The sequence below is a fragment of the Rhinopithecus bieti genome, unplaced genomic scaffold, assembly GCF_001698545.2.
Source record: "Rhinopithecus bieti isolate Rb0 unplaced genomic scaffold, ASM169854v2 scaffold_28466, whole genome shotgun sequence".
Classification (NCBI taxonomy): domain Eukaryota; kingdom Metazoa; phylum Chordata; class Mammalia; order Primates; family Cercopithecidae; genus Rhinopithecus; species Rhinopithecus bieti.
Genome location: NW_016812362.1, coordinates 119,843 through 133,784, shown reverse-complemented (window position 1 = coordinate 133,784; position 13,942 = coordinate 119,843). Strand labels below are relative to the sequence as shown.

General features: G+C 48.7%; 1 protein-coding gene and 1 long non-coding RNA gene across 2 annotated transcripts in view; one reads left to right on the top strand and one right to left on the bottom strand.

Annotated features, from left to right (window-relative positions):
* CAND2 (cullin associated and neddylation dissociated 2 (putative)) overlaps window positions 1-13,942 on the bottom strand; it is a 40,363-nt gene that overhangs the window by 2,148 nt on the left and 24,273 nt on the right. Inside the window, 4 exon segments of the mRNA XM_017896016.1 lie at window positions 1,690-1,797; window positions 5,966-6,130; window positions 7,905-8,074; window positions 13,142-13,237. Of these exon segments, the coding sequence (XP_017751505.1) occupies window positions 1,690-1,797; window positions 5,966-6,130; window positions 7,905-8,074; window positions 13,142-13,237 (539 nt within the window).
* The window catches only part of LOC108544754 (uncharacterized), an 11,372-nt gene continuing 5,518 nt past the window's right edge, over window positions 8,089-13,942 (top strand). The window contains exons 1-2 of the long non-coding RNA XR_001889948.1: window positions 8,089-8,186; window positions 10,819-10,985. This is a non-coding gene — a long non-coding RNA (uncharacterized LOC108544754). The remainder of the gene's footprint in view (window positions 8,187-10,818; window positions 10,986-13,942) is intronic.

Sequence of the window (13,942 nt, the reverse complement as noted above, 5' to 3'; positions counted from 1 at the left end):
TTGTGACAAACAGGTTCCTAAAAAGCTTTTGGTTGTCAGAGCTTGGTAGATTCAGACTCATGGGTAAGGACTGTGGGTGTGGATGTATCCACGCTCATCCCAATGCCCAACAGCATCCTCTGCATGGCCAGAAAAGTGGCTCTTGTAGAAACTCAGAGCAGAGCTTCTCCTGCCACCTCATCCTACTGCAAGAATGTTCTGGCACTGCAGTGCCATATATACTTCCCCTCTTAAGAACTGGGACTTTTTACCGGGCGTGGTGGCTCACGCCTGTGATCCCAGCACTTTGGGAGGCCGAGGTGGGCGGATCACAAGGTCAGGAGATCAAGACCATCCTGGCTAACACGGTGAAACCCCATCTTTACTAAAAATACAAAAAATTAGCTGGGTGTGGTGGCAGGTGCCTGTACTGTAGTCCCAGCTACTCGGGAGGCTGAGGCAGGAGAATGGCGTGAACCCAGGAGGCGGGCGGAGGTGGCAGTGAGCCGAGATTGCGCCACTGCACTCCAGCCTGGGTGACAGAGCCAGAACTGGGACTTTTCTTGGTGCCATAGAGCTCAGAGAAAACTAGAAATGATTTGGCCACAGAGACTGTCAAAACTGGCCTGGCCCTATAGAAGCATTTTTTTTGGATTGACTCAATAGTAAGCATATGTTAAAAATGTAAACTTACAAGGCAGGTTTCTATGAATAAACTACCAATGTTAATGTTTTATCCACAGAAGATTTCATTTTTGAAAATCACCACTCTATGGGTATCTCTCCTTTTTAAGCGCCAATCTTTTTTTTTTTTTTTTTTTTTGAGACAGAGTCTCGCTCTGTCGCCTGGGCTGGAGTGCAGTGGCCGGATCTCAGCTCACTGCAAGCTCCGCCTCCCGGGTTCACGCCATTCTCCTGCCTCAGCCTCCCAAGTAGCTGGGACTACAGGTGCCCGCTACCTCGCCCGGCTCGTTTTTTTGTATTTTTTAGTAGAGACGGGGTTTCACTGTTAGCCAGGATGGTCTCGATCTCCTGACCTCGTGATCCGCCCGTCTCGGCCTCCCAAAGTGCTGGGATTACAGGCTTGAGCCACCGCGCCCAGCCATTAAGCGCCAATCTAAAACACTGCTCTCCTTTTGGTAATGATTCCCATTCTTAAAAAACCCAAATGTATTCTTCCATTCAACAGGTATTTACCAGGTACCATCTAGGTGTGCCAGGCTCTGCTCCCAACACCAGCTTTCCATGAGAGCTTCCACTCCAGATCCCTCCTCCAGACCCTTCAGGCACTCCAGTCTAGCAGCAGCTTTGCCCTAGATCAATCATGTGACCCAGCTTCCCAACAAGGAGGTGAGAGATTGACAGTAGGGAACCTATCAGGCTCAATGTTATATCTTTAGTATCTCCCATGAGGCTCAGCACCCAGGAAGTGTTTAATGAATGGAAGAAGAGACAGAGGTGGGTCTGAATCCAGCTCTGCAATTTACTGGCTGTGTAGCCTTGGCCAATAACAACCTCTCAAAGCCTCTGTTCCCCTGTGTATAAAATGACAGTAAGAAGTACTTTATAGGGCAATGATAATGATTAAATGAAGCACTTTCACAATATCACCTGCACTGCAGGAAGTGCTCAGTAAGGGGTAACTGAACAACTGGCCGAGGACTCAGTAGGTGCTCCAGGGCCTGGGCTAGGGCTGGGCCAGGGACTTACCTTGGCAGTGCAGGTGGCCCTTAGTGGCTCAATGAGTCGGTCCACCCTCTGCAGGACAGGTGCAGGACACAGGGTGGCCAGCCGGGCAAGCATAATGAAGGTCAGCATCTGCCCAGAGGAAGGAGACAGGAGACAGTTCTTAGTGAAATGGTGCAGGAGCAAGAGCAGCAGCCAGCCCTGGGAAAGAGCAGAGGCCCCACACCCGAAACCTGATGCCCGAGTTCAGACCACCATGAAGTCCTGCCAGAGTCTCTCCCTCTCTGGGTCTGTTTCCTCAAATGGTGACACTTTCTTTGCCAGCTACACTTGGCTGACCCAAGGAGGATCAGATAAGCACCAGGAAGGGAGTCGTACTCAAGCTCAGATGCGCACCAGTCAGGCAGATGCTGGGGATGAGTGAAGGGGGCTGCTGGGGCAGCTCTGGCTGACTGTGGCCAGGTGGGAATGCAGACATGTGGCTTGGGGCCACTGAACTGTTTTCAAAAGAAATCCCAATTTTCATGTAAAAAAAAGTCTCGATTTTTAAATGTTGACACCTGATTTCAAAACCGAACAAAAACTTTGACACCAACTAAACATGACTGCAGGCCTAGATTCAGCCTGTGGGAGAAAAACTGTCATGTCTTTTGGAAATGGTCAAGTCCTCACAAAGAAGCCTTGCACAGCATAAAGAGTGGTTGTCTGAAATCCCCATGCCCTACCCATCCCCACACGCTGACCCCTACACCCTACAGCAAAGGAAGAGGCCCAGCCCACGGCAGCGAGGAGCAGCAGTGCTGAACTTCATGAGCTATGACTCGTGGCTCCTCCACGACCCTGTGCCCTCGAACTAGACAAGATTCCCTGTCTCCCCTGTGAACTGGGTGGTGGTCACTCCCTCTCTAAAGGCTCACTTGAAGACTTGATGATGCAAGGCTGTGGGCTCTATAACTGTCACACCCACCCTCCTCACCCCAGGGGGTGGCAACAGAGTGGGCTCCAAGGCTGCACTGGTGCCTAGGCCCTGTCCTGTGGTCCTGAGGGCAGGCATGAGAGGATATGGCCAGACTGGACAGAAAGAACAGACTTGCTCGATCCTGAGAAGCTGGAGCTTTGGGCCAGCCCAGAACTCCTCACTCTGTGTTCTGGGGTATTCTGGGCATCTACTGAGCCCCACAAGATGCCTAATACCAGGCACACCCAAATGAGAGAAGCTGAGTACACCCCTCCCACCTGGAGCCTCCCGGAACCCTGTGGTGGAAGTCCTGTTCAGCTTTGTGTGCCCCATCATTTTTCACTAGTTCTCATGGCATACACTGGAAAACCCAACCCCCTTTCTCAACCAAGACCTTGGGGCTGGAACCTTCTTCTCTCTTTCTTGGGGATTGGCGGGAAGCAAGAGTTTAAAGCAATAATAAAGCCAAGGAGGAAACAGGCAGACAGGGAGTGCAGGAAGGAGCATCCCCGCAGCTCCAAGTCTGGAGTGGTCAGAGGAACACCCACTGCAGGAGGTGCGGCCTCACCACGCGCATCAGATGCTCTAGCAGGAGCACGCACTCCACCCTAGAAGCCCAGCGATCACACCACGGATCAGTAATGCATCAGGGTGTTCACAGCAGCACTGTCTGTAATAGTGAAAATGTGCAAACAATCTACATGTGTAGCAGTGAGTGCAACGGAAATGGGAACTCCTGCAGCTGTGAAATATGACAGGACTGATATATACTGAAAAGCAAAGCAAACAACATACAGTAAATGTAAGTTAAAAGACTGGGGAAAAAACAGCATGTGTGGTGTGATCCCATTTCTAGAAAACAGATCTCATACACTCATCTCCAGGGCTTTCAGAGCAGGGACCCCACCTCTCACACTGACCTCGGCGTGGTGGCACCCACTTAGTATCAGTTGGCTGATGAATGAGGGTCTACGTGCATCATCCCAGGAAACACTGATACTGACAGCAGGCCTCGCTGGGTGGGGGGAAGCTTTTGGATGATTATTACTCGCTTCTTTATTTGTTTTCATGAATCTTTTAAAACAAGTATGGGTTACTTTTGATTACTTTGTATTACTTTTTCATTATAAAAAGTGACTCATGCTTACAGTACATATTTTTTAAAGTTGTAATATGGGACCGGGCGTGGTGGCTCACGCCTGTAATCCCAACACTTTGGGAGGCCGAGGCGGGTGGATCACCTGAGGTCAGGAGTTCCAGACCAGCCTAGCCAACATGGTGAAACCCTGTCTCTACTAAAAATTACAAAAATTAGCCAGGCGTGGTGGCGCACATCTGTAATCCCAGCTACTCAAAGAGGCTGAGGCAGGAGAATCACTTGAACCTGGGAGGCAGAGGTTGCAGTAAGCCAAGATCGCACCAATGAACTCCAGCCTGGGCAATAAAGTGAGACTCCATCTCAAACAAATAAATAAAAATTTAAAAATAAAGTTGTAGTATGGCAGTTCCTTAAGACATTAAACACAGAATTGCCCTATGATCCAGCAATTTCACTTGTGGGTAAAGTGAAAAGAACTGAAGGCAGGATTCCAAAGGATATTGGAACACCTAGGTTCACAGTCACATTACTCATAATAGCCAGAAGCTAGGAATACCCAAATATTTGTCCAGCAATGGATGAGTGAGTAAACAAACTGTGGTCTGTACATACAACAGAGGGAAATTCTGATGAGCTGCAACATGGATAAACCTCGAGGATATCAGACTAAGTGAAACAAGTCGGTCACAAAAGGACAAATACTGTATGATTCCACTTACAAGGGCAGAATCCTAGAGTAATCAAATTCATCGAGAATAGTGTTTAATGGGTGCAGATTTCAGTTTGGGAAGGAGAAAAGAGTTTTGAGATTGACAGTGGTGATGGCTGCAAAGCAATGTGAATCTGCTTAATACCACTGCGCTGTGCACTTAAAAATAGTGAAGACGGGGCCTGGCATGGTGGCTCACACCTGTAATCACATCACTTTGGGAGGCCAAGGCAGGCAGATTACTTGAGGTCAGGAGTTCGAGACCAGCCTAGTCAACATGGTGAAACCCCGTCTCTACTAAAAGTACAAAAAAAAATTTAGCTGGGTGTGGTGGGCACCTGTAGTCCCAACTACTTGGGAGGCTGAGGCAGGAGAATCGCTTGAACCTGGGAGGCAGAGGTTGCAGTGAGCTGAGATCATACCACTGCACTCCAGCCTGGGTAACAGAGCAAGACCCTGTCTCAAAAAAAAAAAAAAAAAAGTGAAGATAGTAACTTGTATTATTAATATTTCACAATTAGAAATGATTTCTATTATATATGTGAATAAACTTTAAAATTTTTAAAAATGGGCCGGGCGCGGTGGCTCAAGCCTGTAATCCCAGCACTTTGGGAGGCCGAGACGGGTGGATCATGAGGTCAGGAGATCGAGACCATCCTGGCTAACACGGTGAAACCCCGTCTCTACTAAAAAATACAAAAAACTAGCCGGGTGAGGTGGTGGGCGCCTGTAGTCCCAGCTACTCGGGAGGCTGAGGCAGGAGAATGGCGTGGACCCGGGAGGCGGAGCTTGCAGTGAGCTGAGATCCAGCCACTGCACTCCAGCCTGGGCGACAGAGCGAGACTCCGTCTCAAAAAAAATAAAAAAAATTTTTTTAAATGATATAGAAAGATATAAAATGAAGAAACTGAAGTCTCCGCGCTGTTCCACCAGCCCCAGCCTCATTCTCTCTGGTAAGAAAATGGCCCTGACTTCTGGAACTAGCTCTTGCCACTCAACAGCGGGGCTTGGAGCTCTTTCAGGTCACAACGTGAAGAGATGCAGCCCGCTCCGCAATGCTGCTAGTATTCCACAGCTCAAAGTGCCCTGCTGGGTCAAAAGTTTCATCTGGGAATTAATTAATTAATTAATTTATTTATTTATTTTATTTTATTTTGAGACAGGGTCTCACTCTGTTGCCCAGGTTGGAGTGTAGTGGTGCGATCACGTTTCACTGCAGCCTCAACCTCCTGGGCTCAAGCCATCCTCCTGCCTCAGCCTTCCAAAGTGCTAGGATTACAGGCATGAGCCACCACACCTGGACAATTTTTTTTTTTCTGGTTGCTGCCAAACCATCCTCCAAAGAGCCTGCCCAGTGTAGACTCCCACCAAAGGTATCTGAGGCACAGGTTCCTTTTCTTATCAGAAAACAACAATGCAGCTATCTTCACTGGGTGCCTGGAGTAGCAAGCAAGGACAAATAAGCATGGCCCCAGTGGTGCCTGACTATCACTTGGTACAGGGGCACATAGAACTGGCAGGGGCTTGGTCTTACCCGGATGTCGTAGTGGTCCTTCAGCCCGTCCTCCACATGGTTCAGGAACTCGCAGATATCCAGCTGGCCCAGGCAGCTCTCAAGCAGTGAATACATGCACTCAAAGGCCGCCTTCCGCACGTCCAGCCCATCGTCCACTGTATGTTTAAAGGGACCCATTTCCACCTGCAGGAAGGATGAAGGTTGGGGATATGGCCCCAGGGTGCAAGGACACCTCTTCTAGTTTCTGCTATAAACCCCACATCTCTATTCCACACTGCACGCCGGCCCCAAATCATGCCTTATACTCTCAAGTCTCCATGCCTTTGCTCAGCCTGCAGTATCCTTTCCCCTTGGTGATAATAGTGACAATAAGAACAATTATTCTTATAATCCACTGAGCAGGCACTCAGTGGTAGGCACTGTACTGAGTGCTTGATGGATGACGTTTCATTCAAGCATCACAAATGCCATCAGAAGTAAATGTTACTGGCCAGGTACGGTGGCTCATGCCTGTAATCCCAGCATTTTGGGAGGCCAAGGCAGGCGGATCACGAGGTCAGGAGATTGAGGCCATCCTGGCTAACATGGTGAACCTCATCTCTACTAAAAATACAAAAAATCAGCCGGGCGTGGTGGCACATGCCTGTAGTCCCAGCTACTCAGGTGGCTGAGGCAGGAGAATTCTTGAACCAGGGAGGCGGAGGTTGCAGTGAGCTGAGATCGTGCCACTGCACTCCAGCCTGGGTGACAGAGCGAGACTCCATCTCAAAAATAAATATTATTGATCCCATTTAACAGATGAGGAAACTGAGTTGGGCAGGTTAATTAACTGAGTTGGACAGGTTAAGGATATATTGCTTGTAAGTGGCTGAACTGGAATTTAAAATCCAGGTAGGTTGGGCATGATGGCTGTCCTCCCAGCACTTTGGGAGGCTGAGGCAGGAGGAATTTGAGACCAGTCTGGGCAACATGGTGAAACCCCATCTCTACAAAAAAAAATACAAAAAATTAGCTAGGTGTGGTGGTACACGCCTGTAGTCCCAGCTACTTAGGAGGCTGAGGTGGGAGGATCACTTGGGCCCAGGAGGTCGAGGCTGCAGTGAGCTGTGACTGTGCCACTGCACTCCAGCCTAGGTGACACAGCAAGACCCTGTCTCAAAAAAACAACAAAAAAGACACCGAGGCCTTTCTGAAGCTTTCAACCATGAAGCCCTGTTTTAATGGTAAACACCTTTTCACCCTTCAAAGCCCAGCTTAAAGGGCCTCAATGCTGCTAGTATTCCATAGCTGAAACTTATTAAATCACCTTTAACCTTTGCCCCTTGAATCCTTACTTTACCAGGTGGGCTCTAAGTTAAATGCATTCTTGGTGTATGATGGGATTATGTCACAATAGGTCCATCATAAGTTGGTTTCCAGAGGCAATCCCATCATAAGGTGAGGAGCCTGCTGAATGCTACTGCTTTTGCACCATTGTAAAGTTGAACCATTGTAAGGAGGGGGCTGTCTGTAATCAGCAGAGTGGGCATCTCTCTCCTTTAGGGGGCCGTGATGAGCTCCTTGGTGGCAGAAACCAAATCAAGTTCAACCCTAAGTCCTGGCACTTGGGCTCAGTGCAGATGCTCAGTGAACACCTGCCAAACGTCAACATTTACTGGGCGCTGGTTGTGCGCCTGCGGTGGTACTAAACAATTACAGGACCTCACTCACCGAATTGCCACAGCAACCCTATGATGCAGACACAGTTAGCACCCTCATGTGCTCACGAAGAGTAACTGAGGCTCAGAGATGATCAGGTTGCCCTGGCTGGGGTCACACAGCTGGGAGTCAGGGCAGGACTTGACCCAAGGCATGTGGCCCCAGCACCTGCTCTGATGAGATAATAATGCCCTACCAGTGAGGCATGAGAGGTGGCATCACCCCCAGCTTCCCCAGGGTCCCCAGCTCTGCTCCACACCTCTCGGATGAGGTCCCGGCGGATCTTTGTCTCCTGGTAGAGGAGGGGCAGGATGTCATCCAGCAGGTCCCGGACTAGCGAGGGCTTGTTGTGCACAGCTGAGTTGAAGAAAGCCAGAGTCGCACGGCGCACATTCAGATCTGGGTCCTGCAGGCTCTCCATGAACTCTCCTGGCAGAAGAACATGAGGGGTGCGGGGGATGCATAGCCACAGCACAAAGTCACCCCCCTCACCGCCCTGGCCATCAGGTTACTGTGCATGTGCAGAACTGGCTGAATGGGGGTAAGCTGGGAGTGGTGAACATGTACTTTGTGCCAGGCACAAACAACCCTTCAAAGACCAGATAAGAATGTGGGCTCGAGGCTAACCTGGCTTCCGTTCCAGCTCTACTAATTAACTGTGGGGCCTTGGAGAGCCTCAATGTCCTCATCTGTAAAATGGGAGTCATAATAGAACCTATGCTATAGGACTGTTTTTACAATTTAAAATGTGGTGCCTCAGCATTATCTTGAAAAAAAAAAGAAAAATTTTTTAATGTGGTAATGCATTGAAGGCACATAGCAGAGTGCCTGGCACAGAGGATGAACTCTGTGAATGTTAACTTGATATTGCAGGTGAGGTTTTTAAAGATCAGAGCGGTCAAGTCACCAGCACTTCTCAGGATACTCCTTTTTGTACAGTGCTATGTTTTTGTTTTGTTTTTGAGACAGAGTCTCACTCTCTTGCCCAGGCTGGAGTGCAGTGGTGTGATCTCGGCTCACCGCAACCTCCACCTCTCAGGTTCATGTGATTCTCCCGCCTCAGCCTGCCAAGTACCTGGGATTACAGGCATGCACCACCATGCCCGGCTAATTTTTGTATTTTTAGTAGAGACGGGGTTTCACCATGTTGGCCAGGCTGGTCTCGAACTCCTTACCTCAAGTGATCCACCCACCTTGGCCACCCAAATTGCTGAGATTACAGGCTGTGCCCAGACTTGTACAGTGCTATGATTTGAATGTGCCCACCAAAACTCATGTTGAAACTTAATTGCCATGGTAATAGTATTGAGAAGTGATTAGGTCGTGAAAGTGAAGCCCTGAGGCATGGATTAATGCCCTCACTACAGGAGTGGGTCAGTTTTCATGGGAGGGAGCTCCTGTTAAAGGAGAAGCTCAGCCCCCATCTCGTCTCTCTGTCTCCCATACTCACTTCTGCCCTCCCTTCCACCATGGGATGGCCCTCACCAGATGCTGGTGCCATGTTCTGGGACCTCCCAGTCTCCACAACTGTGAGGAATAAATTTCTCTTCTTTATAAATTACCCAATCTGTAGTATTCTGCTATAGTAACAGAAAAGGGACTATAATATAGAGTTTAAACTTAAAAAAATTTTATTATTATTATACTTTAAGTTCTAGGGTACATGTGCACAACGTGCAGGTTTGTTACATAGGTATACATGTGCCATGTTGGTTTGGGAAAAAAAATTTTTTTTAGAGATGGGGGGGGTCTCACTATGGTGCCCAGGCTGGTCTCGAACTCCTGGACTCAAGTGATCCTCCTGCCTCAGCCTCCCAAAGTGCTAGGATTACAGGCATGAGCCACTATGCCCAGCCATTATAGTTGAAACATTTTAGAATTGTTAATGTTTTATATACTTTAAAAGAAAGAAAATCAAGGATGGGGAAATCCCTAAATATAAAACCAAAATGCAAAAAACTGCATTTATTTATTTATTTGTTTGTTTGAGTCAAAAAGACAGTCTCATTCTGTTGCCCAGGATGGAGTACAGTGGCACAATCTAGGCTCACTGCAACCTCCGTCTCCCGGATTCAAGCAATTCTCATGCCTCAACCTCCCAGGTAGCTGGGATTACAGGCGTGTGCCACCACACCCGGCTTTTTGTTGTTGTTGTTGTTGTTGTTGTTGAGACAGAGTCTCGCTCTGTCGCCCAGGCTAGAGTGCAGTGGCGCGATCTCAGCTCACTGTAAGCTCCGCCTCCCAGGTTCATGCCATTCTCCTGCCTCAGCCTCCCGAGTAGCTGGGACTACAGGCGCCCGCCACCACACCCGGCTAATTTTTTGTATTTTTAGTAGAGACAAGGTTTCACCATGTTAGCCAGGATGGCCTCAATCTCCTGACCTCATGATCCACCCGCCTTGGCCTCCCAAAGTGCTGGGATTACAGGCGTGAGCCACCATGCCTGGCCCACACCCGGCTAATTTTTATATTTTTTGGTAGAGATGGGGTTTTGCCAGGCTGGTCTCTAACTCCTGACCTCAGGTGATCCTCCCGCCTCAGCCTCCCAAAGTGCTGGGATTACAGGAGTGAACCACCGTACCCGTCCTCAAAAACAAACAAACAAACAAAACTGTATTTAAAATGATCCACGTAACCACCCAGGTTATGAAGGAGAAAACAAACCAAGCCACTTTGAGTATTTTGACTAGCTGCCCTCTAGCGGAAGACAAAAAAACTATCCATGAATATTAATTTTCACAGAGATAAGAGTCAGCAATTCTCAGACTACTTTCTGTGTATTTCAGGATTAAGAAAATAAATACCTTGTAGATAATGGGAGCTGGGTTTCTTACTGTAAGAGAAAGGAGTTACAGATATGGAAAAGGGGCTAGACTGCAATAGGAAGCAGCTATGAACTCAAGGTTTTCAAGATAGGTGGGTAGGTAGGTAGAAGACAGGGAGGAGAAAGACAGAAAGAGAGGCAGGGAGGGAAAGAAGGAGGGACAAAGAAAGATGTGCATGAATGTGCATCTGGAAGCACAGATATACACGTGCATGTTTGTGTCTCTGCATACAGATGTGCATTTTCTAGTTCTGTCGGCTGAGAGGGCCTAGAAGCAATGAGGCCCCAATAGCAATAGGCTCATCTAGTGTCCAGATCTTGGATTCTAAATACCATTCTCCACTAAAAGAAATCAGGACTCCTTGGAGAAATGGCTGATTCCAGGACTGGTGCAGAAAAGGTCTGCGATGAATCTGGAGCATCTCATCGTGCCAAAAGCAAGGATACACTTAAGAGAATGATGGAGGCTGGGCACGGGGGCTCACGTCTGGAATCCCAGCACTTTGGGAGGCCAAGGTGAGTGGATCACTTAAGCCTAGGAGTTCAAGACCAGCCTGGGCAACACAGCAAAACCCTGTTTCTACAAAAAAAATTTTAAAAGTAGACAGGCGTGGTGGCTGGCGCACATCTGTAGTCCCAGCTACTCGGGAGGCTCAAGTGGGAGGATTGCTTGAGCCTGAGAGGCAAGGGTTGCAGTAAGGTATGACTGTGCCATTGCCTTCCGGCCTGGGTGACAGAGTGAGACTCTGTCTCTCAAAAAAAAAAAAAAAAAAGGAAACATGTCAATAGAAAATAGGAACCAGCTTGAAGCGCTCCCAATGGCCAAATCTGAGACAATCTTGAGCATCAAAATTAAAGACAGTAATAGGTTATAACCCACAGAATGAAGTAGGAAGAGGCCATGAGTCTCTAATGACAAATACATTGATGAATAAATAAATAAATAAATGCAAGAGAAGAAAAAGTTCTTCCAGACAGTAGAATGCAAACCTATAACTATGGAAAGAATAATGGAACTAGAAAGTCACCATTTGGCAAATATCACAGTAATCATTGACTCAGGCAAGACACAACCGTGGATGCTAAACCTAGTGGGCAAAAAATTGATGAGAACAAGGATGTTTACATAAAATACTTATTTTATGTACTCAAAAATTCGTATTCATTCCAAAGGAAAAAAGAGAAACTTTAGAGTAGACAGAAACCCTGGCAGTATCCATCTGAACTGGGTGATCAAAGTTACCATCACCAGTCAGGGGACAAGCCACCTCCATGTGCCCCTGATGTGATGCACTGGGAAGGGCAGGAAGGCTCCCAGCAGAACAGGATGCAAGCTCAGAGCCAGCAGCCTCTTCTGGGCCCCTTTCAATGGTGCCGCATTGGCTCCCAGGTTCCCCATTCTCTGTGAGAACACAGCTGTGGGGAACTGGTAAGACCCGAGTTCACATCCCCGCTCTGAGTTCGTTTCCTCACATGTAAAATGGGGCCAGTCCTACACACCACGCAGGAAGCTGTGAGCACCACTGTGATGAGGTATATTAAAGGGTCCGATGTGGTACCTGACACACAGTGAGAGCTCAAAAACCAGTTCAAATGTTCTAAAGCAAACAGGAACCCCAGGTGAAATCGCTGGTGGTGCCCATCAAGGGCAGCTCCCTCATGATGGAGGAAATCAGGCTGGGGGGGTGGGGCACGTGCCCACTGCACTAGGGCAAGGGACAAAGTTGCTGCCGATGACATTGCTAGAACTTCTGCACATGTTCTCCAGTGCAGAACGTGGTCACATCTGCTGACCCCTTGGTCTCACACAACAGACCCCTGGCAGATGAGGATCAACACTTTTTTTTTTCTTTAGTGGTGGCAGTCTCCCACTGCCACCATGCCTAATTTTTTTTTTTTTTTTTGAGAGAGAGTCTTGCTCTGTCACCCAGGCTGGAGTACAGTGGTACAATCTCTGCTCACTGCAACTTTGCCTCCTGGGTTCAAGTGATTCTCCTGCCTCAGCCTCCAGAGTAGCTGGGATTACAGGTGCCCGCCATCACGCCTGGCTCATTTTTGTATTTTTAGTAGAGACGGGGTTTCACCATGTTGGCCAGGCTGGTCTTGAACTCCTAACCTCAGGTGATCCACTTGGCCTCCTAAAGTGTTGGGAGGTCTCAGTTCCTCTCCTCACAGTGAAGGCTGCTTGGGCTCCTCAGGCCAGAAGATCCCTCAGACAGAGGCGATCTAGTGGGCAGGGTGGCAGGGGGAGCACTCTTCCCTGCCCCACTTTAGGGCCCACAAAAGCTAAGGCATGTGAGAGGCTGGTGGTTTTCCATTCCCAAGAGTCTATATGTTTATGAAGCATCTTCTCCCTCAGTTGCCCATGGGCCCCCAGGACAATTCTAGAAGATGCAGATAATAAGAGTTTCTCACGTCCATTTGACAGATGAGGAAAGCAAGGCTTAGAGGTGTGATGGACATGCCAGGCCCACCCATGATTTAGTGGCAGTAGGGAGGCAGGGATGTGAACCCAGGCCTTTTAACTGGAGGGCCAGGCCCTGCTGCCCATCATGGGCATGCCTCCCGGGTCTCCCACTGCCCTTGGCTATTGGGTAGGAAACATCAGCCCAAGCTCAAGGACTGGTTGGGGGCACTGAACAAGGTGGAGGAGGCAGCAGGGAGGTGCTCACCGATGAAGCTCTTCAGGAGGGGGTCAATGGGATGGGGCTGGTCTGAGATAAGGAACTTGACCGCTGTGATGACGGTGCTCCGGGTGTGTGGCCGACCTGCAGAACAAGAAGAGGTGGAGGTGAGTCAGTGAGGGGCAGGGGGCAAACCTGGATGCTTACAGGTCAGAAGGTGCTGAGGCTCCTCCCCCTGCTTCCCTGGAAGACAGACCTGTACCCCCTCCCCATCTCTGGGAAAGTGGATTCTACCATTTCCCTTGGCAGCCTTGAATCTCCCCTCAATCCTTCATGCTGCAGCTGAAACAGTAGGACTGCCAGTGCTTAGGTAACCACACCACAGGTTGCAAACAGGGAACCGATAACCAAGACAGGAACTGCTCCGACAAAGACTTTCCCTCAGGCCTTGGGATTTTTCAGACATGTTATCTCAATGAGTCCTAACAATGATCCTATTAATTAATAATGATAAAATAGTATTAAAATCACCAATAAAAATAATCTCTTTGACACATGAGAAAAGAGAGACTCAGAGAGGATAAGTTCATGTCTAAGGCCACACAGCAGATCCAGAATTCCTGGCTGGGCCCTTCCTCCTGGGCCTGCGTTCTGGCTGGTGGTCAGGGGGGCCTAACAGAACTCTGATCATCTCCAGGCTCGGTCATGAAGAGCTCGCTTACTTGTGCTCTGCTGCTTGCTTTCGGAGTAGAGAAGCCGAATAAAGAGGGGGAGGACATTCCCTTAATGAAAGAAACAAATGGGTGGATGCTCCACCTGCCTGAACCTCTCCTCAGTGGCTTGCCCCCC